The 27,983-nt window shown below is 44.5% G+C and overlaps 1 protein-coding gene across 1 annotated transcript in view; it reads left to right on the forward strand.

Moving 5' to 3' along the window:
- Positions 1 to 27,983, forward strand: part of NME8 (NME/NM23 family member 8) — a 2,398,321-nt gene that overhangs the window by 2,057,757 nt on the left and 312,581 nt on the right. Inside the window, exon 18 of the mRNA XM_069613833.1 lies at positions 21,358 to 21,423. Within this exon, the coding sequence (XP_069469934.1) occupies positions 21,358 to 21,423 (66 nt within the window). The remainder of the gene's footprint in view (positions 1 to 21,357; positions 21,424 to 27,983) is intronic.

Consider the following 27,983-nt stretch of genomic DNA (forward strand, 5'->3'; position numbering starts at 1 on the left):
TTCCGAGGGAGTCGGGCAAGTCCTGATCTTTTGGAAGCAGAGATCATGACATCCTGCTGGTCAGATGTGAGACTGGAAGAGAGATTAACTCCTTCCAATTGCTCATCTAAGGGTAAGCCTCTGAGGAGGTCAGGCAGAGGTTCACTCTCCTCCTCCTCCTGAGCTGAAGCTAGGAGCAGAGCTCCTATGTCAGGTCTAGAGACATAAGCCTTTAAACGGTTGGTGTGAAAGACTCTGGGACCCTCCTTAGGATTGCCTAAGTCCACCAGATAGTTCACCTCTCCAAATTTACCCACAACTTTGGAGGGTCCTATCCATTTGTCCTTCAAGGCCCTCTGCTTTGTGGGGACCATAACAAGAAAAAGCTGGTCTTGAGTCAACTGAACCATGTTAGCCTTCTGGTCATGCCAATGCTTGACCAGAGCTTGACCAGCCTTCAAGTTATCACTTGCCTCTGCCATCATGTGTGACATTCTCCTCCGGAGACCTATTACATAGTCAGTATCTCTGACTGGTTTGGGGGAAGGAGCCCTCTCCAACTCCTCCTTAATCAGGGCCAATGGACCTCTGACTGGATGGCCATAGAGAAGTTTGAAGGGACTGAATCCTACTATATGCAAAGAGAAGGCATGGCAGTAGAAGATCCCACTTTCTTCTAAGGGGTTCTTCTGAAGCACCTACCATGCTCTTCATAGTTCTGTTAAACCTCTCCACCAACCCATTGGTTTGGGGATGGTAGGCAGTTGAGCACTTGTAGGTGATTCCACAGGTTTTCCACATGGCTTGCATGTAGTGGAACATGAAATGTGATCCCCTGTCAGATATCACCTCCTTGGGAAAACCTACTCTGGAAAAAATACCAAGTAGGGCCTTTGCCACAGCCGGAGTCGTAACAGTCCTCATAGGTATGGCTTCAGGAAATCTAGTGGCATGGTCCACTACAACCAGGATAAACCTGTTGCCTGAAGATGAGGGAGGGTCGAGAGGACCAGCAATGTCAATCCCAACCCTCTCAAAAGGAGCTCCCACCACTGGGAGAGGTACCAAGGGTGCCACATTCTTGGTCCACTCTTGCCAGAGGTCTGGCAAGTGTGGCAGCTTCTGCAGAATTTGTCTACTTCTGAACCCATCTTAGGCCAGCAGAAGTAAAGAGAGAGCCTTTTATTGGTCTTCTTAAAACTTAAGTGACCAGCCAAAGGTATCTCGTGGGCTAACTGCAGAAACTGGAGTCGGTTCACTAGAGGTACTACAAGTTTCTTGCCGTCTCCAGGGGTTGACTCAGTCGGTTCACTGTAGAAGAGGCCATCTTCCCGGTGTAACCTATACTTCCCAAGCTCAGTCCCATTGAGCTGAGAAGCTGCCTGTAGGCGAAGACCTTCCACGGTAGGACACTCTCTTTATCCTTTGCTGAAATCTGCCCTGTTGCGTCCACCTTCTGCCAGTAAAGACTGCAGTTCAGGATGGTCAACAAGGTCAAGATCTCCTACCAGAGCAAGATCTTCTTCTAGATCTGATTCCTCAGTATCTAGCTGAACCATACACGGTTGAACCTCACACTCAGCCTCAGCTGGTGGGGGAGTCACAGGTGTGACTTTGGACAGTCTTGGAGATGTCCTTCTGGGCACAGGGGTGCTTGCTGGTTTCTTGCTGGCAGACTTGGGTTTCCCCTTTGTCTCTTTCTGACCTGCAATAGCAGTAAGTAAGTCCTGTGGACTTGGGGTGATAGTTTCCTCTATCATGTCCCCAGGAGAGCCTCTCAAGGTTCTCTCCCTTGCAGACCTTGTGAGCTCCTGCTTCCTTCTGCTGGGGCGACTGGGGGTACTAGACACAACTCCAAGAGTTTTTTTTAAGGTCATTACCCAGCAGGACCCTTCCAGGTACTTTATTTTGCACACTTACAGGTATTCTGACAGTCACGTCATTACACTGGATGAGAGCTGGTAACTGGGGAACCATTTGCACAGGGCCTCCAGCTAACTTGGTTAGGTGTTTGGGTGCCTTAGCAACATCCTCCACCTTGAAAAAACATTCATCAACCACAGTTATGCTGGCTCCAGTGTCTCTGGTGGCAGGGGTTTCCTGATCATTCACAAGAACACTATCTTGGTAATACTCTTTAGTATTATCTGGGATTGAGTTATAGACATCTAAGTTCTGTTGTTCCCAAAGACCCAAGGACACTAAAGAAACACTAGCTGAGACTCTTGTGGGCTCATTAGCTAGTAACTGAAAGTTTCCAATGGCTATAGGTACTTCATCCACCTGGGAGAAGGCTAAGGAGACAGTGTTGATCCCTGAAGGTTTACCCTTACACCTGGGATCTCCTTTCACATGGCCAGGTAACCCACAAACAAAGCATTTCCCAAATGCTCTTTGGAATGGGGGTTTGTTAGGACCTCCATCTGGTGTGGAACCAGGTGGTACACTAGCCTGATTCGGTTTCCCTTGTGGCTTACCCTGGTTATGTTTGGGGCCCTCTTTTGGATTGGAATTATTGGAATTCTCTTTGTTGTCTTTCTTTGGCTGTTTTCCCTCCTCCTTTTTCTGAGTGACCCCAGAATCCTTGTGAGTAGCCCTGTTGGCAACCCACAAGTCAGCAGCTTTAGTTAGCCTCTTAGGATATATCTTCTTTGAATCAGCCAAGTGCTGTCTAAGCCCAGGAGAACAGACATCAAAAATAGACTCCAACTTTTTGAGGGTTCTAATCCTCTTAAGATACTGGCAAGGGGTTTTCCCAAACCTAGCTATTAATGCTAGTTTCACTCACTCATAATCCTGCTTATCCTCCTCCCCCAGCTCCATTACAGCATCACTTACAGCAGGGGGAAGCCTAGAGAAAAGCCAAGGAATCAACTGATTCCCTGAGATACCTTGAATCCCATGATTGTACTCAAACAATGCTAACCAATCCAAAACATCAAGTTTAGTCTCATACATATCAATCATCTCCTTTGGCATACGGGGTCTCTTAGGGCTGGAAGACCTAGAAGACTCTGGGAGAGAAGAATTTTCTACAGACAATTTCTTCATCTCTAGTTCATGATTCAGCTCCATTTCTCTGAGCCTTAACTCTTGATGTTTCATGGCAGTTTGTGCATCAATACGTTTCACTTCCAATTCAAGTCTCATTTTCTCAAGTGCAATAAACTCAGGAGTGATTGTAGGACCTGTGGGGGTCCCTGTGGACAGAGGTTGTGCTTTCTGAGCAGGCAAATGAGTTGTACGGTTTCCTAACAAGGAATTATCTACTTCTTCAAAATTAACACTCTCAGAATCAGAAACATCAGTATCAGCATTTTCTGGAGGGATAGGCCCTTCTGACCCACTCTCCAGACTTCGTTTTCCTATTAACTTTGCAATTAATTCAGATTTCTTTCCTTTACCAGAGAGACTCCTCTCCCTACACATGGTTCTTAAAACCTCAGCAGTGTAGTTTAAGAGACCCGCTTCAGTGTAGTTCTCCATATTTGACATGATTTCACAGTTAAATATAATTAGTGGTGTTAGCCTTGTGGTTAGATGAACCCAAGCAACAGCAGCACTCTAAGTGTAATCACTCTACTTCCAAATCCTCACCGCTGTACACCAATGTTAGGCAGAATCCTGTGCAGTGCCCTTAGGGACCACTGCACGCAATTAAGACTACAGGTGGCAATACAAGTTTTACCTTTGGTACAAGCATGTACTACTATGTTAAAGTGGTAGCAGTAGTGGAGCAGCCAGGCTTATCTCAAGAGTTAATGAGCAGTAGCAGAGATTACACAAAGGGACCACAATTACTGTGACTCAAGCAAACACTGACTCAAGGTTTTATGTAGAAAAAGTACATTTAGTTTTTAAACCATTTGTTATAAACACAACACTTCTATTAATTCAAAACCACACGTAAAATATACTACAACCAACCAATTCACTTTGGTACACTTTAACTCAAGGTAAGTATCCTGTGTTTTAATGGACCGGTGTTGCGAAACAAAAGTCGTTACCGGGAATACACTTGCGATCACTTTTTGACAGTAATGACAGTTCGGTCTTACTAAAGAAAACGCCTATCCGCGGCAAGAATTGTTACCGGAGCAAAAACACACTTAGCACCTGGGTTAACCAGAGAGAGTTGGGGGCAAAAATCATAGGCAAAACTTTTGTCAAAGCAGACAGAATCAGAGAACACTATTTGACGGAAATTCAAGAGTCAGTAGGCCGGAGCCAGTGTCAAGTGGAACCAGGTTCCTGTTGTCGAGGATCACACAGTCGGACAGTTCGAGATTCAACATTGCCAGGAGTACTTAGATATTGTCAACAGAGGAAGCAAAAGTTATAAGAAGGAGGGAACACAAGGGCAAGCCTTGGAGATGAAGAAAAGCGATTCACCCTAATTCCTCAAGCAGAACACAGTACCTTATTCAATGGAGAACCTGGTGCCCTGGCAGTTGTTCCTGTTGGTTTCCTGCAGACCCATGGTTCATGGAGCTTCGGTGCAAAGGAGGATGCCTGGAGGGGTCTGCACCACACTGGGAAGAAGCCGACAGCAGCGACGATGAATAAAAGGTGCGCTCGCTAAAAACAGGAGAGGCTCTTCCGATGGCTATCCGGACCACTACAGCAGTGTGTAGCGATTTCGACCGAGAAGAGGATCCTCTGTCTGTGGAAGATGAGCTGGTTATCCCCACCAAGCTCAAGAGAAGATGACCCCGGACTGGATCTTCTCTGGTCGTCGAAGGGTAGATAGCTCAGGACTGCAGCAGGGCTTCACCGGGACGGGATAGTTTCAGCAGCCGTCTTCTTCTCCGCTTCTCTTCGGTTCCTTGTAGTTCCAGTGGCGACTCTGACTTCTAGCCCAAGAGACCTGCCTTTTATGCGAAAATCCCCCATTCACACAGCCTGACTGTCAATCACGCCGCAGGGGGGTTGTCCGGCCCGGACAACCACCTCAGCCAATCATGGCAAAGTGTGACTTGGGTTTCCTAGGATACCCTTTGCAGGGGGTGACTAACACAAGAAGGACTTTAACAGAAAGAAATGACGAATAAACCCAACTGGAGCCAAAAGAAAAAGTATTTAGTCAAGCGGGTTTAAGTTTGAGGCTAATACAATAGCCTGAAACAATACCACGTTTATATAATATAATCGCGGTAGAAAAGTTAGGGTAGATACCACTGCCACCAGCCAAGTCTAATTGTTAAAAGAGCGAAACAATGCTCTAGGAGGTACAGATAAAAAGGGGTAACCCTTTCCAATACTCCATGTAAGATGGGGTGTACTGGATCTGTGGTTAAATGACTAATTAAGGTTAATGGCAACTTTACCCTTTTCTGGGGGACTGTAGTCATCCCCAGAAATCGAGTCGGTGGGAAGTCTGAAAGACAACCTGAAAGACAACCCTGTGTCACTGCACTGAAGGTGCTGAAGGTGCTGTGTAACACACAAAAGAAGGGGACTACTGAAGTTGTGTACGCCAGAGTCCACAATCACAAAAACAGGTAAAAGACACATGCCAAAACATGGGTAAGAGTGGGGGAAAAGCTCACACTCTTACCAAGTGAAAAAAATAAACTCCAGAAGTCCAGCAAAGCTGCTGGGAGACTCAATAGGTGAGGGAAATTAGCCATAACTGAGAATTCTCCCTAACAGTGTGGGTAGACAGATCAGGTCCAGAACACCTAGGCTACTCTGACTCCAACATCCTTACTCACATATCCCAATCCTGGCGGGCACATCTACCAATTTAGACAAATTAAAGGCTGTTCGGTGTTGGGAACGGGTCGGTATAACCACTTGGGGCGACATGTATGAGAATGGAACATTCAGAGAATTGGCTACTCTCATGCAACGGGAGGGACTACCAGGAGGGCAATTCTTGAGATACATGAGGATAGCAAGGACTCCCAGGCGTGACTGGTGCGAGTGGCCTGCTGAGCCACAGACAAATGCTTTTCTGACACTAATGTACGAACTGGAAGACGGTTGGAGACCTGTGTCTACGTTGTACAAGTGTTTACTAGATGGTGCTAGTGTTAAACTTACTAATTTGAAAAAATGCTGGGAGGCTGATTTGGGTTTAGAAATCACAGATCGGCAGTGGACACGGGCATTGAGCTTTGTTAAGAATGTATCTTGTAATGCCAGATTCAGGCTCATACAAGTATATGTGCTTCATCGCACATATATGACCCCCTCCAGAGTGGTCAAATTCGAAAAAGATGCACCTTCTAACTGCCCCATCTGTAGTCAAGACGAAGCTCATTTAATGCACATGTTCTGGGAAAGTGTGGTGATACAGCGTTTCTGGTTCCAAATTAAACAGATCTGTGAGGGGTCTGGGATTAGAAGATATCACTGGAACCCGCAGGAATGTTTACTGGGTATATATCCCATAATGAGTAAGCACAAACACGCCAACAAATTCAGGGACCTAGCATGCATACTGACTAAGAGATGTATAGCGATGACATGCAAATCACAAAAGGGCCCACAGTTTGATGTATGGTTTAGGGAATTAATGCGTTGGTGCGATGCTGAGACAAGTGCATGGAGTGGGGCGACATATGCGCATGGAGGAGATGTGATACTTACTTTTGGAGCATGGAAAGTTCTTGTCAATTCTGTCTCTTGCCCCTCAGATGACAAACCACTGTGAACCCTTTTCCCGGACATTATTTGACTTACCTTTGCAATCCTAATTATACACAGGATGCATGTATTGGATTTGATCCCCCTCACTGAAATGTTAAATGAGAACTGTTCACCTGGCTCAAACTGGATCTGCTGTGACACCAAACAGAGACTAGCATTATACAACTTAAATAGACGAGCATTGGGTATTTGTTTGTATTGTGCTGTTTATCACATTGGTTGAATTACCTGGAGACGGATAAATGCTTGACAATGTGTTTTGTACCTGTAAAGATTCACCAATAAACTAACTAAAAAAAAAAGTAGCCGAGCTGATGCACCTGGCTCACAAAAAAGGACCCAGACCCTGATACTACTATCTCTTGATGCTAAGAAAGCTTCTGATAGGGTCCAGTGGGGTTACCTTCAAAAGGGTACTGCAGAATGTTGGTTCCAAGAAATTAGAATGTAAAAATATACTGCTCCAACCGAGATGGCATGGGAAAATGAGTATTTATCAAAATGTTTTGGTTGTGGAGAATTATCCAACAGGTCTGCCCTATGTCGGCCCTACTCTTTGCCGTATTGGTTGAACCCTTTGCTCTGCATGTTAGGAATCACAAGGGACTACAAGGGCTTGAGGATAATGGGAAAAACTATAAACTATTGCTATTCTCAGACGACATTCTGTTCCTAAGAACTATTGACAAACTGCAGGCTGTGCTTTCCAACTTTGCGAAAATGTCAGGCGTTAAAGTAAACCTGGGAAACCTAAGATTCTTTACATCAATTTTAATGGAAAATCTAGGGTTGACCTATCACAGTGGGTCCCCTTTACCAAAGCGCAGGACAAACTAAGGGTATTGTCACTCCTAGAACAGCTGAACTGTTTGAGGACAACATCCCAAAGCTAATGGCCGCAGTAAAGGTGGCCCTTTGATCATGAGGGTGGCTTAAGAACTCATGGTTGGGTTAGTTGTGCAGAGTTCAGATGAATGTGCTCCACTCCACTATTATAAACTTTTCAAAAACGACCCATTGTCATACCTAACAAGGTGCTAGAGAACTTACAAAAATACATTCTATGCTTTATTTGGCATGGTAAGATGCTTAGAGTGGTGGGGAAAAATCTTTACTTACCGCGGGGAGGCACACACGGAAGGAACTTATTGTAGAGGAGTGGGCAGTGATTGATAGCCAGGCTCACTGTGCATCCACATGCACCCCACATAATGATCATTTATATAAGATGACCTTTAGGTGGTATAGAACACAGGATCAGTTAAAACATTTTACTCAAGGTCAGGCCTTTGTTGATGAGGGTGTGGGTGTGCGGGCACCTTCTTGCACATATAATGGCCTTACCCTAAACTGACTAGATCATGGGAGGAAATCGTATTACAAATCTCAGTGATTAGTGGAGAAAATGCACCCCAGGATCCTGCAATGTGTCTACTGAACAAACCAATGGTGGGCATTTGTCCATCAGCAAAGAGGGTGTGATGTCTGTTTACCAAATATCAATATGTTGGTGGCCAGAGTATTGATAGTGAGCAGATGGAAAACCTGAGTCCAGGTGTGTCATCATGGTACTTGAACATGTGGCTAATCCTGATAAATTAGAATATATCTCACTCCCTAAATTGGGACATGAACACCTATTTCTGCATCTGGAATACTTTTTTGGAGCATGTGAAGAAACACAACAATGTCTTCACCTGCCTACCTGGGCTGAGAGCCCTGTGACTATTAAGTGTTTAATTGTGGGGCACTCTCACTTCTAAGGTTTTCAACCAAAAGCTCTAGATTTTGAGACAAGCGAGGCATACAGCATCTGGAACACATGCTGGAGTGACCAAAGAAGGATAGGAAACAAGGAAGACAGTGGAGAGTGGGATGAACTGCCATCAGACATTTTAGTTCTAAGAAGGAAGGGTGGGAAAAGGGACTTGGGAGGCATACTTGAGGTACTCTTGAATGTCTGGATTCCGTTGATTTCCTTTATTAAGTTAGCTTACTTATCTTTCTCGTGCTGCTTCTATCAGTTCATTGTCATTGTTATCTTATTACTCGGGTATGTTGGAAGACATCTGTTTTTGTGCAACACAATTGAATAAAAATGTTTCCAACAAAAATAAATATCAACCACAGGTGTTTCGACTTCTTCAGCCACCCTGGATGTGTTAGGCAGAAACCTGTGCAGTTCCCTTAGGGACCATTGCAAAAGGCTTAAGACTACAGGTGTTGGCAGTAAACCCAATTGGTAGCAGTCTGTACCACCCAGAGTTACCTGGTAGCTGTGGCTGAGCAGCCAGACTTCTCTCAAGAAGAGTTAGACAGTATATAGAGTATACAAGATAGGTACCAAAATACAGTAGCACAAGCAAACACTGACCAGAGCTTGGGTATAAAAGTATATAATTATTTATTTAAAAACACACTTTGTAAAATACACTAACACTAATGTGGCAAGCAAGTTCAAACACAGTCACTATTAATATATATACATCCCTGATCACTTATTGAACAAGTCTTAGTTAAAACACTACTTATTTTCAGACAGAGGTGAGCGCTTAACCTAAGATGGTACTCCAATAAGTTAATTAAAAAGGGAGGGAAAAGGGCAGGATTAGGAACATACTCAATACCAACACTTTAGGCGAACCAGAGCAAGTTAGAAAAGGCAGAATCTACTGAGGAGCAAGAAAGTCATAGGCCAGGCCCACTCTTGAAGAGAGCAAGGCGGAATGTGTGCGAGATCACACAGTTGAATAGTACTTTGAAAGAGTCGTTGCAAAGAGTTCAGAAAGGGTTGGCTCAAGTTAGGAAAAGTTAGTTAGTAGGTCCCGAGTCACCCCAGGATAGAAAGTCAAGGATTTATGGGACACCTTGAACAGTCTGTTGCAAGGGAGACCAGGCAGGACTCAGTACCTGAAATGGTGAGAAAGCTCCAGCGGGGGCAGTTGTTCCTGGCAGCGGGTGCAAGTCAGTGCTTCGTCCAGGGGAAGAGGAGATCTCGACGTGGAGGAAAGCAGGAGGTCGTTGCACTGCCAGGGAAGAAACCAGCCGCAGAGTTTTTCGGTTAAAAGGTACCACCCTTTCATTCGCGGTAGTGGTGAAGCGTGGCTATCCGGCCGCCAGGGTGCTTGGCATGGGCGATTCGACCATTGGACGATACAGGAAGGCGAAAAAGAGGGCGAACTGGTTATCCCCACCAGCTCAGAGGAAGAAGACTCTCCGGGATGAAGATCTTCTCTGTCGTTGGGAAGTGGTGAGACGGTTCAGCAGGGCTCCACCGGTGGTGTCGTCATTGCAGGTCGGCTCAGCTTCTCCCTCTTCAGATTCTTTGGTCCTGTGACGAGTTCTGAAGTTCCAGTCCCCAAAGCCCTGCTTTTATGCAGAAAACCCCCATTCATCAGTCCTAGCTGTCACTCAAACATGCTAAGTGGTGAGCCGGGCGGCTCACCACTGGGCCAATCACACAAGAGTGCGACTTGAGTTGCCGAGGCAACTCAGTCCAGGGTGCCTAAACCCCCCTCCCACACATCCTGTAGACCCAGACAGAGTGGCACCACTTTTGGAGGCTTCTGTGGAGAAGCCCGCCAAAAAGTGGAACAAAGGGCTTGACTTGGGTTGGAGTTACAGAGGCAAACACAAACGCCATTTTAAAACCGAGTCCTGGCAAAAAGACCCAACTGGGGAATAAATATTAAATAAATAACCCAGCGGTATCTTTAACATTGCACCAAAAAGTGGTGCGTTTAAAATGAATGGGAAAATCCCATAGGAAAAATTCCGGTGGAATATTTCGCGTGGTAACCACTGCCACCAGCCAGAAACTCGATGAGGGGGGACTGCACAGTGCCCCCTCGAAAAACAGACCCAGGGGCAATCTAATTACCCCTACCAGTACTTCCACAATATGATGGTTTGTACTGGTTCTGTTCACAATTTAAGACTAGTAAAGTCAATGGTGACTTTACTTTCCCTGGTAGACAGTAGTCAGTCCCAGAGTATGGAGTCTATGTTTGGGGGTCACTATGACACCCCTGTGTTACTGCACTGAGGGTGCTGTGTAATGCACTTACCAAAAACCACATGAAATCCTATGGAGTAAAAGACCCCATACCCCATAAAACACATTACAAAGTCAAAGAATATCTCAAATCATGTCTAAGAGTGGGAGAAAAAGAGTCTCACTCTTAGCAGGAGAAAAAAATAAACCTAAAAAATCCAGCAAAGCTGCTGGGGGACTCACTAGGTTTGGACAATTAGCCTTAACAGAGAATTCTCCCTAACAGGATGTGACTGGTTGCATTTTCCAACACAATGCACCCTTGATAGCTAATTATGCCAGTTCCCCACTTTTGGAAGGACTGAATCCTTCTACTTTGTGTAATAATCATCGTGGCTAAAATAGGCAGAGGCAGTGTTAGTCATTAATGTAACACTGCTGTGTTGATAAGAAAGTGCTAGTCATTCTGCAAGAGCTGACCAAAGATGAAACTCAAGTTACAGAACACATAGTTCCAGTATTTCTGTAGCTGTCTTCATGTTAAGAACATATGCATTATATCTGCATGCAGGTCTCTGGAACAGTAACCCTGATACTCTCAAACGAATCTTTCTTACATGATTTGGGTATAATAATTAGACAATAGAAAAATATGATGATTCAGTGTTTGACCGAAAGTCATGCAGTTTTGGGTAAATTGGGGAAGGCTATTAAGGCCTTTCCATATGAGTGCTTATTCTTATTAGCTTTTTCAGTGTACAAGTGAGTATCCTTTTTTCTTTTCATTAAGGAAGAAATTATAGCAAACAGATAAACAACTCCTCTTCTGAGAAGGCTATTCTGAGAAAAATATTTTAAGCAATTATATTACAGAAATTCTAAGTTTGACGTAATCCAAAAATCGCGATATTTAAAAAAGCTGGTATTAGGCAGAGGAAATTGAGCTCAACTGCTCCAAATTTGTACCAACTGACCCAATGTAAAGCTGCCTCAGTCATTTCAAGTTTAGACTTACGCAACGCTTCACCGCCAAAGTTGATGCCCATATTAGGCCATAGAGAAGTACAACAATAGAATAGGGGCATACCATATTTATTCCAAATTTCCCTTAAATTGTAAGCATACACAAGTGCATTCTTTAATGAAATGTTCTATGAAAATGTAGATTCACATATTTGTTACTATTTTGTTGTATCTCGTCCGGCTTTGCACCTTCTCATATTTAAATTGATTGCTGGTCTTTGTAAAAAAAAAAAAATATATATATATATATCATATGGCTGCCTGCAATACCATTATAAAAGCCTGTAAGCAATGTTCTTATTACATGCTAGTTTTGAAATCGCTACTCTCTGTAAGACAGAAATAACAAAATATTGCAACTGCTGTCATCAGTTATTATGCTTCAGTTGTGTCGTTACAAGGGCAGAATGCAAACTATCCCTGCAGCAGTTCATTAAAGCTGTGACAGGCTTTTCAAATTCCATTCTTGTTCAATAGTTTTGTGTGACACTTTGCTGCCATTTAATGATAAGGGACTCTATATGGTAGTATATTTATTTTATGCATGTCTGCAGTTTAACACATGAGATCAAGGACCTTCATATCATTACATATTTGAAAGCACATCACAAAAAACTGTTTTTGCATGCTTTTTATTAAGCTTCCTAAAACATTGTTCTGTAACACATTAGATGCTGCATGTTAGTTTTTTCAAGTCACATTCTACATTGATTATATGTATCAGCAACTTGACAGTCTCTTAGATTACATTAAGCAAAATACCAGGCATTGTAGGGGATAGCACTTTATAGCCATGTATTATAAGGAATACAAAATCCCCTACCATGAGATTAGTAAAAAGGATAGTGCAAGTCAACACAGAGTTGTTTGACTTTATAAAAGAAGTGGCCATTGTCTCTCCTTCCATTATTTGGTCACAGAACTCCTCAGTGACGTGCACTATCCTTATAATGTACGTTACAGGGTAATGTATCCCATATGCATCTACGGTACTTGAGCGAGAGCTCAACCTGTTGGTCTAAACTAGCTCAACATTAGGAATACAGTACTAAAACCTTTTTTATTAAAGTCGAACAAAGGACGTTTTCCCAATCTCTATTTTGATTAGATTGCTATAGACATATTTCTTGCTCTTTCTTTAATTTTGTCTTATTAGCATAAATTACTTCGGTGAACATAAAGGGTATGAACATTGTATTTCGATCCTCATTAAGGCATTATTAAAAATACTTTTCTGCGGCGTGGCCAAGATGTCGCCATAGGCACATGCTTTCCTTGTTCTCTGACACTGACTCCCTCCGTATTGTTTTATCAGATTCCTTGAGCGCAGCAAGTCCGTGGTTGAGGGGAAACAGCTGCGGAAAGTGTATGTGCAATGCCGCAGAGAGATCGAATATCTAGGCACTGGTAGTAAGCACAGTGGCAAAGCGCCCGTCATGAATGTAAAACGATGCAGAGCAACAACATTCGAATCCCGGGTCCGCACTTAGAAACCATACCCAACAGGACCACGTTCACTTTGCCCACCATTGCACGGGTATGAACCACAAACCAAACTCAAGAGGGCTGAGTTTCAGCTGTCACAGTTGCTTTTTGGGGTGACTTGAGGTTGAATCCAGTTCATGCAGTGTTCATAAAATGTTGCCTTAATGCAAACGTAATCTTATTTTTTTGGGGGCCGTATCCCAGAAGCTTCCATCATGTGTCTGCCCACAGTTTGTCCTGTGTCATGTTTTGGCTGTTAGGTGGTGCTTTAGCTTTGCCATAGGAGGACAGATAACATGGAAATGAATGTGAGGTGAGATGAGACACACAACTTGCTGGTTGCTAGGAAAGATTTCCATGTATGGGTAATTTTCCCTCCAGTTGTGAACCCCCCAACTTGTATCCGTTTGTCTGACCATCCTAGCCTGACTTTTGCCAGTGGAGGCCAGCCTTCTGCTGTACTCTGCTGGGCTTTTGCTCATTTTGTTGTGGGGAAACTGACATGCCCTTAAGACTGTCAGTACTGGGAGACTTTGTTTCCCTTAGTCTTTCACTTTGTTGCTATTTCTTAGTAACATTTTATTAGTGCACCATGTACCTTACAGTACAGTGCTCTGGGGTCCCTTTTTCATTTTTAAGGCCCTAGACACCATCAAAGGACTTTTGGTGAATGTACAAGTGTGTCTTGGACAGAGCTGGTGGCAGATGTTACTTTTTATGTATTTTCAACTCTTTCCTATGGTCTAAACCGCGTTTACTGAATTTGGCCCAGGACAGTGGCCTGTGCCTAAAATAATCATGCCATGAGGTCCTTTGTTCTGTCCTTTGGCCATCTTGTCCTTTGCCGTCCCCAGGTCGAGCAGACCCGGAAAATTCCTTATTTGGTCTGCATGCCTTGTGTTTGTGCCTCCAGGATGTGGGCTGGAGCTGTCTAGCTCCAAATACACATCCTGGGTTCCAGGATGTCTAGTGTGATTGGTCCACGTCTGGGATGGCTGTATGTGAGCAGATCTCCTATTGGTTTCTCTTCGTTTTGGCACAAGGAGATTTTGGATAAGAGAATGCATCTTACACCCATTCCAGGTCGATCTTCTGAGTTCCCACCAAACTTAGTAAAGGAGCCAATTATCCTGAATCCTGAACCGAAGAAGCAGATCCGTGGAAATGCCGGTGACGCGCTGGAAGGTTTGGCACCCTGAGCCCGTTGTTGTCCCATGGGACCGCTTGTTTCTGATTGAACCTAGAAGGACTGCAAGGGCGCTTCGACTCATTGGAATAGAGGGACCAACTAGTCTCGGCACCTCCTGCTTAACCTGCAAGCGAGCCTTTTTCGGAAGTGTCCCTGGACTGCCCAGTGAACTGACCAGCTCTTTGCCCTGGAACCACCGCCGTCTCCAGTTGTCGACTTGAGCCTTTGGAGACTGTAAACTCTGGGTATAAGGCATTCCCCGCTGAGTTTCGTACACCTAGCATTCCTAGGTCTGGAATTAGGAGAGTATACCTAAACCCGAGCATACGTGGTCACTGTGTCACCCAGCTATGGTGACGAACTTCGTGGGTGCCTTGCTGCTGTGCCCCCACTGTGCCCTCAGACTAGCTGCAGTGGAAATGGCTTGTCCAGAAGGTTACCCTGTTCCAAGAAACTAGGCTGGCTTTCTGAACCTCTGCTCACCAGGCCAGAGTTCAGAAATCCATCTTAACAAATTGGTGGCAGTGGTGGTATAGGATTGAAGCAATCCAGTGTTGGGCACTGGTAAAGGTACCCAGATTACACTTACCCAAGGCACATAGTGACCTTAGTAGTAACTTAACAATAAAGGCTAACGACCTATCTTAAAACATGGAAGCAATAACCAACATAACCTTGAATGCTTCCAAGTCAGAAACACTGTGAATGATGTGCACCGAGAGGGGCTTATCTGCTCAAGGTACAAAGAGTGAAATGATCCAAAGGAGCATGGATTGGCAAGAGGTGCCACTCGATGCCATTTCCTCAGATGAGAGTGCAGAAGGTGGTGGGTCTGCTCTCACTGACAGCTCTAGCAGAGCTGTTGCTGCCCTCATCCATGGGGTGCATGAAGACAGGGTTGATGTGGAGTCCCAAATTGTATCTGTCAGCTCTGATGCTGAAGCGATGCTTGAATTCAAGAAGCAAGAATTGCAGTTTAAGCAGAAGGAGCTTGAGTTCAACATGGCAAAGCTGAGAGTCGAGCAGGCCGAAAAGCAAAAGTACAGGGATCACCATTTGGAGCTGGCCACGATTCAGGCTACAATTGGCTCCTCCAAGGTATCTGAACATGGGTCGGGGTTCTCCTCTCAGCCAAGATTTCCTAAAGATCTGCTCAGTATTATGATGAGAAGAATGACATTATGGACTGGCTGACTGCATTTGAGTATGCATGTGAAGTCCAAGAGGTTGTGGATGCTGATAAGATTGCATGGCTGCTCCGTTGACTACCCCATTCTGGCTGTGGTGCCATTAAAGAAATATCTAAGACTGATAGAGCAGATTTAGCTAAATTGAAATAAACTCTCATCTTAAAGTTTGGGAAGACTTCTGCTCAATACTTAAAGATATTTGGAGAGTACAAGAAAAAAGAAGGTAACACTTGGGTGTCATATATTACTGATTCCTTGAAGAACTTGACTGGCTCGGTTGAAGGCTATAAGGTCACCACCTTTGAGGGTATATGTTTAGTCATGCTTGAACATATTTTTGCATCTTATTCCCCTGAGCTTAAGCAGCACTTGGCTGATTCAAAGGAGATAGATCCTAAGAAACTGGCTAGTGCAGCAGATGTGTGGGTGTCACACAGAGTGTCCCATAAGGACAAGACTACTCCTGGTGAGCAGGAGGAGGGGAAAAAGAACAAAGATAAGGAGGGTGGGGGTTCTGATAACACTTCCTCCTAGAAGAGCCACTAAAGGAAAAACAAGGGTAAGTCCCGGGAGAATGTTGAGGGTAGTGGGAGTTATACTCCCAGACATAACTCTGGTTATAGTAAGCCTCCCTATCTCCCAAGACCCTGTGGATCTTGTGTGGCTTGTGGAGCAAATGACTGTGCAAAGGGGGGACCCCAGATGTAAGGTGAAAACCGTGGGGGTCCACTCTGTGAGTCGGGCCTTCCCCTCCTGTGAGAAGGAAGAGATCACATGGGGCATCCTTCTCCTCCGACTCCTTCCCCAGTGGGATAGAATCTGAGGTAGTCCTAATTTCCCTAGGTTCCTGGGAGCCTAATGTCTCAGAGGCTTATGCTAGCATACCAGACAATACCAAGCACTACTTTAAGGACAGTGTGCTAATCAATGGAGTAGATACTCTTGCCCTTAAGGATAGTGGGGCCAGCAGAACTGTGGAGCATTCCACTTTGGTAAACCCAGAGGAGTTTGCCAGAGCTCCGTTGATGCCCACCAGGTTAGCTGATGGTCCCCTCTCAAGTTCCCAGTAATGCCTGTAAAGCTTACTATACATGGTACTATGGTCAGGATTCCAGTGAGAATTCAGAGGCAAGTCCCAGGCAAGGTCCTGATGGGGAGTGATCTCAGACACTTAGGTATTGTGGGTCATACAGCAGGGAGACCATGCACAAGGTCACAACGATGGGCTGCCTTAGCCAAGACCAAGGCAAAGCCCAAGTCAAAAGGGAAATCCAAGGCTAAAGGAGTCAAGAAAGATGAGAGGGAAAGAAAACATTCCCTGTAACTCACCTACCACTGAGGTGGAGTAGTTGGCAAAACATCTGAACCTGACAAGGAAGAGGTGTTGCCTGAAATTCTTAATCCACATGACCATCCTGAACACCAAAGTTTATTGGTTGGAAGTGGTCCTGATAGGGTTGAGTTTAGTAAGGGCCAACGTGAGTGCCCATCTTTGTAGGCGCTAAGGTGACAGGCCTGCTTCCAGCTTGAGGGTGAACCGCCTGGGCAGCACAGGATTTATTGCGAAGGTGGGCTCCTCTACAGTAAGCCCACACAGTCTACAGAAGACCATAGGAGGTTGGTGGTTCCCCTTCATGTAAGACCCTTCCTCTTGCAGCTGGCGCATTAAGTCCCCCTTACTGGTCACCTTGGCATCGGGAGAACCAGGCAAAGGTTAGCCATGTACTTCTGCATGCCTAAGATGGGGGTCTAGGTAGAAAGTGACTGCAGGAGTTGTGCCACCTGCCAGTTATCTGGAAAAAGTGGCACAACAATCCAAGCTCCATTGGTACCACTCCCAGTTGTAGGAGTACCATTTGAAAGGGTAGGGATTGACATTGCGGGTCCCCTTGACCCTCAGACATCCTCAGGCAATAGGTCTATCCTGGTGCTGGTCGACCATGCGACCAGGTATCCTGAGGCCATCCCATTAAAGACTGTAACTGCCAAGTCAGTTGCAAAAGCTTTGCTTGGCATATTCGCTAGGTTTGATTTCCTTTAAGAAGTTGTGACTGATAGGGGCAGCAACTTTATGTCCAAGTACATGCAAGCCATTTGGAAGGAGTGTGGGGCTTCATACAAGTGTTCCTCAGCATATCACCCCCAAATCAATGGCTTAGTTGAGAGGTTCAATAGAACCCACAAGCACATGATTGGGGCTCTGGAAGAGCCCTAGAGGAGAACATTGGATCTCCTTCTTCCATGCTTATTGTTTGCCTACAGAGAGGTACCTCAAGAGGGGAATGGCTTCAGCCTCTTTGTTCTTCTTTTTGGTCACCCTGTTAGGGGACCCTTAGTTATAGTCAAGGATGGGTGGGAGTTGCCTACTCCCCCTATCACTACCAATGTAGAGGACTATGTGCTAGGAGTAAGGAAGAGAATGGTCCTCCCGATGGCTCAGGCTAGTGATAAGTTGAAGGCTAGGCAAGCCCTGATATGACCAGAAAGCTTCCCTTGTCAACTTTGCAGTGGGCCAGCAAGTCATGATCATGAACCCTATAAGGCCTAGCGCTTTACAAGAAAATGGTCAGACCCAAAACTATTTAGTGGACCTTGGAAGGGCTGGACAGGCTCCAAAAGAGTTCCATGGCTTTCATCCCTAGGGTTGAAATAGCTGCACTGCTGTTGCCTTCAGGCGTAGAAGAGGAAGAGTCAGAACCTCTTTCTGATCTGTTCCAGGGCAGTCCTTCAGACAGCTCCATTGAGGGTGTCAAAGTGGCCCCTCACCTGACTTCTGCTCAACAAGATGAGGTGAGAAGTTTGCTGAGGCAATTCTCATGATATTGACACAGGAGATAGTGTACCTACCAAATGTGGGGGATACAGAATGGCAGATGAGGTGAGATCTTACATCAAGACAGAGGTCAACAAGATGTTAGATCTTGGGGTGATTGAACCCTCTAGTAGTTATTTGTCCAGTCCTGCGTTCTGGTTCCAAAAGCAGGTTCCTCTGAGTTGAGGTTATGTGTGAATTACAGGGCTCTGAAGGCTGCCACCAAGGCAGATGCACACCCCTTGCATAGAACCAATGAGCTGATGGATACCTTGGGTGCCTCCAAGTACCTCAGCACATTTGACCTTATTGCAGGGTATTGGCAAATAGCCCTAGCTAAACATGGCAACGAGAAGACAGCATTCTGAACTCCAGAAGGCCTTTACCAGTTCAGGATAATGCCATTTGGTTTGAAGAATGCATCTGCTCCTTTTCAGAGGCTTGTAAATCATGTCCTTAATGGGTTGAATGAATTCTGTTTTGCATATCTGGATGATATAGCGGTTTTCAGTGCCACCTGGGAGGATCATGTGAAACACCTCAGAATTGTATTGCAGAAGGCCCACTTGACCATAATGGCCAGCAAGTGCCAAATTGGTCAAGGTTCAGTGGTCTACCTTGGGCATGAAGTAGGTGAAGGGGGGATTCAGCCTCTACCCAGTAAAGTACAAAGAGTATAAGACTGGCCTAGCCCCCACAACACATCCCAGATGAGAGCCTTTTTAGATCTCACTGGGTATTAGAGAAACTTTATGGCAGACTATGGCACCAAAGCTGCCCCTCTGACTGCTCTCTCTAATCCTAAGAAACCCAAGAAGGTCTATTGGTCTGAGGAGTGTGGGAAGGCCTTCAATTACTTAAAAGACTCATTGTTCCAGACCCCTGTTCTCAGGGCCTCTGACTACAAAAGACCTTTCATTGTGCAGACAGATGCCTCTGGTACTGGGATAGGTGCTGTACTATCACAGGTAGATGAGAAAGGCAAGGGACACCCAATTGGATTCATAAGTAGCCAGTTTAAGGACAGAGAGCTCAGGTGGTCCACAGTAGAGAAATAATGTTTCTCTGTTGTGTGGGCCCTAAGGAAGCTGAGGCCCTACCTCTATGGGACCCACATCACTGTGCAAACTGACCATAAGCCCTTAAAGTGGCTCATGAACATGAAGGGTTAGGATCCTAAATTGCTCAGGTCGTCCATAAGCCTGCAAGCGTTTGACTTCAACATTGAGCACAGGTCAGGTGTCCAACCTAGCAATGCTGATGGGTTGTCCAGAATATTTAACAGACCTGAACAAGAAGCTCATCCATGGGTGGATTAGTTCCCCTGTCCTTTTTCTGTGAGGGGCGAGTCTTAGGAAAGATTTCCATTTATGGGTATTTTTCCCTCCAGTTCTGAACCCCCTAACTTTTTGCTGTTGTCTGACCATCCTAGCCTGACTTTTGCCAGTGGAGCCCCTCCTTCTGCTGTGCTCCGCTGGGCTTTTGCTCATTTTGGGAAACTGACATGCCCTTAAGACTGTCAGTACTGGGGGACTTTGTTTGCCTTAGTCTTTCACTTTCTTGCTATTTCTTAGTAACATTTTATCAGTGCACAATATACCTTACAGTACAGTGCACTGCAGTCCCTTTTTCATTTTTACGGCTAGAGAGACCCTCAAAGGATTTTTGGTGAATATACAAGTGTGCCTAAACACTGGTTTTGTTGGGCGTTTCACGATGGCCATGCTAATCCCAAGGCCATTAACAATAACAGTTAGTTTTGTAGAGCACACATTCACCCCAGAGGGCTATTGACAGATAACAGATGTTTATTATTAACCAACTTAACAGTACTCATTTTATTGACCTCGGTAGGATGAAAGGCAGTGTGGGTTTGCCAGGATTCCAACCTGCGACCATGGAATCAAACACAGATCTCTGTAGTGGATGCATTACTCATCCACTGAGCCACAGTCCCAGCTATACCGTTCCCCCCTACTACCTATGCCTGACCCTGCCAAAACATATCCTCCTGGGATCTCTTTAAGCCAGCTTTACTGTGCAGTCAACATCAACCTTTGGTGCTCCATTGTTATTTCTAAGCAGTCTTCCCAGAGTGAATGACTTAATTGCAGATGTTAATGAACTCCTGGCATAATAAACATGTCTTAACCAGGTGTGCCTTCAGCCACTTGATTAATTAGCAATATATATTGTTCTGTTCCTTGCACAGAATTCCTGTTAAAATACACATTGGCAAAACCAACAGTTTTGCTTAAATATAGGTGTTAGATAGGCATATGCCAGACACTGCCCTTATATGCTCATGGTTTCACAGTACTTTCCAGGTCAAGCCATTTCATGTGCAGGTAATACATGTATGGCAGTGCCTGTCAATCCCAAGCCTACAAAAAAAGCACAAAACTGCTACCTTTGCCAATGCTTGTTATCAGAGGCACTAACCAACAGAGAGCTCAATATCTATCTATATAGGGAGCTACCTGATTTATGGCACTTTGTTAATCGCAGCACTGTATACTTATACTTACCAGTGTGTTTTAAAGAGAAAACTATCTCAGAGCTGTGATTTATCCTGCTATTCAATTTGACCAATGTATAAGTCTGGAATTCATTGGCCTCTTTTTATGCATTACTGTTTTATGCCTAGATTCTTATTAGCCGTACGCTTTTATGGATTGTGCCACTGGAAAAAGCTACTTTTGCGGACGTGTTGATATCATTTTTCCCTCTTTGAATGTGGTTTTAACTTCCTATTTGAGACTTTCGGTTGACATGTAGGGGCTGGTCCATTTTTGGCTACAAGGTTTCAAAATGCAGAAGACTTGTTACTAATATGGTCTCAAATACTGGGGGATTCGCCACTCGCTTGTTTAAGTTGAGAGAAAAGTTCACCCCAATCTCAGAATAGTTATTTAATTCAGCCCCAATTAACCAACATCAACAATGGGTTTGCTATGAGAAGAGAACATGTCTTTCCTCTTGCTTTTGAGTTTGTCCATGTCTCTAACCAGCTTCTTCTTTGCCTTGGCAGGAGTAGAAGGCATCCAGGATGCGGCTCCCCATGAAGGTGCTGAATCTGAAAGTGCCCAAGTTCCAGGTACGTACTGTTTAAAGATCAAGACATCATCGTGGCCCATAACCATAAGGAAAAAGTGATGGTTTGCAGTTTACAAAATTCTAGCCGTCACAATGTGTCAGTGTGATAGACAGTAGCAAGGATGAACAGTCCTACAATCTAGAAAATCAGTAAAGTAATTCAAAATGCCTGGCATATCTCTCAGTGGCATTGCTGAGATAAAAGTGTCTTGAGGGGCATGCTGCCCTGCTGTTGCCTTACTAATGGCATGGATATCAATGAGATGGCATGGAAAACTGGGGTTCTATGAGGCTCTAATTAGGCCATTTAAAGGTAGGACATGGGTGTCTTGAGTCCTTAAGCCCTCTCCTCTCCCCATTGTCATTTCAACATCCCAGGCCCTCCTCAAAAGGCTTGGGCTATAATAGTACTGCCATTAGAACTGCTCCACATGCTATTCTCTCCCAGGGGGATAATGCCTAAGACTCAAACCTTCAGGGCCCTCCACAAAAGGCTAGGTTCACAATGTTACTTTCAATGGAAATGCCTCACAAGGAATGAGGCATGGATATTGACCACTTGCTGCCAGGCACACCCATTTGATCCACAGCTCTTCTGGTCAAACAATTAATATAATCTTCGTCATACATGACTATGATGCAGTTTACGACCTCAGACGGAGGATGATGAGTATGCAACATGCATTCTTAAAATGGCTTTTACTGCGATACATGAAATACTGCATGTATGTTCACAGTAGGTTGCAGTGGCTATCACACCACCATTGGATAAGCTATCTTAAGCTGGATAGGACACAATGAATCGATGAAGACATTCAAATGTATTGTATGTTTTCTACAAGGGACATACTCATAATCATTGCATCGTTTGTGGATTTGTGGTTTTTGCTTTTAATTGGGTACTTAATGTGATCCTTGATTTATCATGGGCCTCAACACAATAAACCTTACTTGGGCATCAAATGAGGTAGTCACACTCTGGGATTGTAGCACTGCACGCACAATAAGGGTGAATAGTCTGAGGATGGGTGTATAGCATTGTTGTAAACCAGGGTGTGTCTGCCCAGTCCTCTTTCAACAATTATTCTGTCATTTCGTTTGTCTATAGGTTCGTAGATAGTAACTAATGGAGAGCCATGCACTGAGGCCAAGTGACTCTGAATTGTAATCTCTGGTTTGTGATCATCAGTGAACATATACATATAATCATACCATGTCCTCGTAAAAAAGACAGTCAATGGCGTCAGTGTTTGGAAGTTATTTTAATGGTATCAAGTCTCTTAGGTTATCAAAGATTATAACAATTGCCCTGAAACTCTTCCATGGGTGGAGTGTACAATACAATCCATGGAAATAGTATGCCATTGTTGAGGTGGCCTGCAAATCGGTTGTAGCAAATTGTGTGGTTTACTTGGATTATATTGAAGTTGATCACTCACCCCACATTTCTGGAGATTAATGCGTTTCTTTAACTATCACTTTCCAGGACCAGTACCATTGTTGGAACTGGAGAGTTTTTTTGTATTTCCAATATTGGCATGCCTCTTGAATTTCTTGATTTAAGTTGGTGGAGTGGAGTTGCTAAAATCGAACTGTTGGGAGACAATGTCAGAAATGTGTTTGTTGCACTAGTCTTTGATGTTGAGATCAGCCATTAGACAAGACCGGCATCTGCCATTCCATTTGGTGAACTTGCAACACACTTAGGTTTCGATGAGCGGTAAAACATGGTCACTACACATGCTTGGCGACTAATATGTAATTTCTAATGGATTGTGTCCTCCCACGGATCCCTCTTCTTTGATATGCCCGATATCCTGCATGCAGCTTTGGAAATGTTTTGACAGCAGAGGGCGCCATGCTTCGTCAACTGGGGGGCCCTCGGCGGCTTCCATTCCCACCATCGGCTGTGATTTCGACGCTGGTATAAATAACACGCACCATACCCGTTGCCTCAGTTTTGTTTTTCCACATGCAGGGCACGCTTCAAACAGTTCGATCGCCTGAGAAAATGTTCTACTGGTTTTACCCATCTTCGCGAACGTCAACTCTGAAGACAGGTTTTATGAGGTGTGCAGACTTTAATTCTAAAACGCTGATCACAGATCCACACAGAATTTGCCTCTGGTGCATAGGAGCATAGGGCATAGGGTGGATAGGGTGGACGATTGCGGGTTGTGTCAATCCATGACCAGCAAGGCCTTAAAAGGGAGGGAGGCCAAACTCATCTTAGGCAGGTCAGTTCTAAATCCCCCACGTCTACTCCTCCCAAAAGGAGGTAGTCCGCAGATAGTTGTCTTAAGGGTGTTTCTAAAAAAAAGACCTAAAAAGCGCTCAAAACCCTAAAAGGGCTTGAGATCTAGGAGCGACTCTTGCCACTCTTCGTCATCACTGGCTCGACGAAAATCAAAGAAGAGACGTCATTGCTCCTCATCTTCTGAATCCTCGCACGACAGGAAGAAGGTAAGATTTCCTCACAAATCTGCTTGTAAAGCAGAGTGGGGGGAGATCCGACACCAAATGTTGGAGGTGTTTTCAAAGACGGCTCCTACTGGCCCCTTGAAAAAGCCAGAGAACACTTCCGACCCCATGGTGCCTCATAAGGCTGAGAGGGAGTTGTCAAAGGTGTAAGCGATGTTCAATCAACACTACAGCCAAGTCAATGCCTAGTCTGGGATGCTGAGGAAAATCCTTATTAATGTATTTTTATGTCTAGTTCAGTACTCCGGATGACCACCCTTGTATAACACCCCCTCTTAGAATCCCCCTGACCCCACTGAGCAAAGAAGTAGGTTTGTTTTGCAAATTAAAAGGTTTATTTGAGAATTTAAACAATATATATATATCACACTTTATAATAAATTGATAATGGATATTACACTTGTGAATATGAGCAGTAATCAGCAAGAGGTAACTATGAATAGGAACAGAAGAACAAGGTGGGGAAGAATGCTTTATATGGTTCAAGGAAACGCAAGGTGGAATAAAATGCAGTACAGAAATAACTTGTTATGATTTTAGCAAAAGGTAATATGATCACTTCTTCTTTTGACAATTCACTCCCCCCCTATGCAATATAAGAAATGGAAGGAGATGGAAAGAGGAGCACACAGTTCTCAGGAATGCAATCAAATACAATACGAAATTCAATTCCCACCCCAGCAAGCTTAGAGAAAACAGGTATGAGTTTTAAAACACAGGCCCGAGTGCTTTGAATGTGGTGGCAGTGAAGTGAGAAATATGCTGAAAATGCTTTTAATTCCCTTTAGTAGGTTCAGGGTGAGTGAGAGATACTTGGGATGAGCTCAGGCTCACTTTAGCAATGATTCAGGGATGGTTATTAAGAGACAAACGAATTTTTAGCCCAGGAAAGCAAAAAACTGCTATCTTTTTACAGGTAAAGAAATCAGGCCAAATCGCAAATCACGGCAAAATTTGCGAGTGGATTAGATTATTTTAACTAAGAGATTGGTTCTGCACAGTTCTGCTAGGTACTCACAATATAATTTGAACTAGGCCTCATCATGGATCTGGTCAACACGTCCGGCTGCGGTTCTGTCTGCTCAGCGGGTCAATCAGGCACCGGTTCTGCTCACAGCGATATGGGTCAGCTCTGCTCTGCTGGTCTAGCCTCTCTGGATTCAGCAGCCTCTGGTTCTGGATACTGCTCTACTTTCGGGTCGGGATCAAGTGGATTCTGGATGTAACACTGCTTTCTGGGTACTGGCAAGATTTCTTTGCAAACGAATTCAGACAGCTCGTCTGGCTGTGGAATAGTTTGCAAATGATTTTGAGGCCTGCTGACAAATACTTTTGCTTGCAGTGGGCCTTCTTGGTTCAAAGTTCTGTAGTCTCTGTTTAGCTTGGAAGTCTAAGTGTTGGATCTCTGGGTGTGAAGTCGTCGGTCAGCATGCTCCGCAGCAAATGGAATTGAATGTCTACCTGTCCCAGCAGTCTCTTTTTATGTGTTTTAAAAATGGGTGTGTGTCTGGGCCTAGCTAAGCCTGCCCCTCTCACTTATCATTGGCCAATTCTTCCTCTCTCCCTTAATTGGGGGAACTGAGTTGTGAGTCAGAGTGATGAGGTAGATTTTATGGCCAGAGGGCCCTCCCCTGTCATCTTTACACACAAATCTATATTTGATCCAAATACATATTTTCCCAAATACACAGTTGTTTTTACATCACCTACACATATCATATATCACATGAGGTAGGCACTGTTCCGACTCTGGCGTTTCTAGGAGCTTGGGTAAAGAAATTGCAACTTATTTTCGATTTTAGTAGGTTATGCAACATTGATTTTTCATTAAAAATTATACACATATACACGGCCTGTCCATACATACTCCAGTAAATTCCTATGTCTCTAGCTTAAACACAGAGTCTGTAGTATCAATAAATAGCAGGGTTTTGCCCCAGAACATCACACAAATTGGAGTTTGGGCTTGAATTGTGGGCAAAGTTTACCAAGATCTATCAGTGTTTCTGTAAAATATATATTTGCTTTCAATTCAAAGTACTGCAGTGTTTGAGTCTGCCCCCAAAGTTTGGGGATGACAGTGATCACATGTCTCTCCTGGCTGGCAGATCTTTGTTGACAGGAAACAGTCAAAATCACCATATCCTATTCAAGGGAAAAGGTCTTTTGTGTGGGCTCCAGCAAGCTGAGGTCAACAGACCAGGGGGCCACTTTGCATTTGGTTAGCATGACCATGTGATATCCTGGGCTTTCTGAGGTGAGAAGGTTTCCCAGCCTTTTGGCCTGTTAATCAAATCAGATTGTCTCTGGGAACAGCAGGTGGTTAGATTTTTAATTAACCCACAGTCTTTTGAAGTCCCAATTGTCACAGAAGGCTGATTAGCTTCTGAAGTAGCAGTTCTCCTGTCAGAGTTTAGACCGCTAGCGCCGCCTTGAGTCCAAAGCGGGTACTGCATGCATTTTTTTTGGATCAGTCTTGAATTAATGCATTTCAAACAAGAGATTTTACATGGAAGTATATTATCCAGGTTCAGCACATGGCATTGGTGTGGTTCTGCAGTAAAATAATTTTGTGCCCATAATTTAGCCATATTTGAGCTGAAGAAAATGAAATCCCAATAGTTATGGGTTGCTTTTGGCAATCAGCATTGCCCTTTTGCAATGGTTTCAGGCTACTGTGTGTAGCCCAATGGTGGTTTTAGGCAGTGCCCTTATGTGCCCACAACATAGGCAGAAATGGGTGGCAGCCTATTCTTCATGCATTTCCCTGTACATTTTCTGGGAAGTTCTGGCCATCATGATGTTTTCAATGCCAGTAAGGCACAGTTTTTGTGGTAGGGCTCAGATGCATGGGTAGAAATATCCCACAAGCCCCCCCGTCTTGCGATGGCCATTCTGATTCTTCACAGATGGAACTCGCAAGATATGGGATGTTTTCCTCATCTTCTTCCGGTAGATGGCACAGTTCAGCATCTTTTCCCCCATCCGGTTAGATCGATCGGTTCTCCTCGCCGGTCCTGATGGGAATATTGGGCGGTACCCCAGGCCCCTCGGATCTTTGCTCCCGGTCCTTGGATCGTTCTCCTTGGCCAGTCTCCAGGTTTTCTTTCTCCTAGGACGACAAAGGAAAAGCGGCAATACCTATTCATAGACATTTTTCCATCACTACTAATGGTGTGGCAGACATATGCATTTTATACTTTAACATACCTAACATTTTACTTTTGAGATACAACTTATCATTCAAAGACAGTGGCTTACAAGAGTATAATATTTTAGAGACTATATGTGGGATATTTTAGGGTTGGAACTGAATTAATCTGGAGCGGTCCCCTCTGGTATCGCAGAGGACTCCTCCAGTTGCTGCAAAGTGTGCCTGGGATGGCAACACTTTAGCTGGTTAATATGGACCCACATGTCTTCCCCTTCCGCCAGACTGCCTTTGTGGATGCAGATCTTATAGGCAACAGGGGAGATCTTGTCTATAATTTCAAACGGTCCCTTCCATGTAGGCAAGAATTTTCGCTGTTTGGCCTGGTTCCTTTGGAAATTGTATAGATAGACCCGATCACCCACCTTATATTCCTTTCGGGTAGTTTTTAAATCATAGTGGGTCTTCATGCTCTCGGCTGATCTTTCTAGATTCCGCTGAGCATAGGCAAAAGCATGCTGAAGGTGTTTCCTTAAATTCTCCACATACTCATGAGTTGTGGAGGCATTTATCAACGTTTTCTCTTGGGTTCTGTAGAGCAAATGCTGGGGAAGCACCATCTTGCGTCCAGTCATCAACTCAAATGGTGACATTTTGGTTGCAGATGAAGGGGTAGATCTGATGGCCATTAGGACCAGAGGTAATCGGATATCCCAACTTGGCCCAGAATCTGCCACAAACTTTTTTAAGATGCTCACAATGGTTCGGTTATATCTCTCCACTGCTCCAGAAGAAGCTGGCCTGTAAGCAATATGTAGCTTTCTTTTGACCCCCAGTATCTCCCACATCTTAGTCATTACTTCACTGGTGAAGTGGCTACCTCTGTCTGACTCAATCCTTTGAGGTAGACCAAAACGGGAAAAGATGTG

This window comes from Ambystoma mexicanum, chromosome 5p, assembly GCF_040938575.1.
Source record: "Ambystoma mexicanum isolate Mex_15411 chromosome 5p, UKY_AmexF1_1, whole genome shotgun sequence".
In the NCBI taxonomy this organism is placed as follows: Eukaryota; Metazoa; Chordata; class Amphibia; order Caudata; family Ambystomatidae; genus Ambystoma; species Ambystoma mexicanum.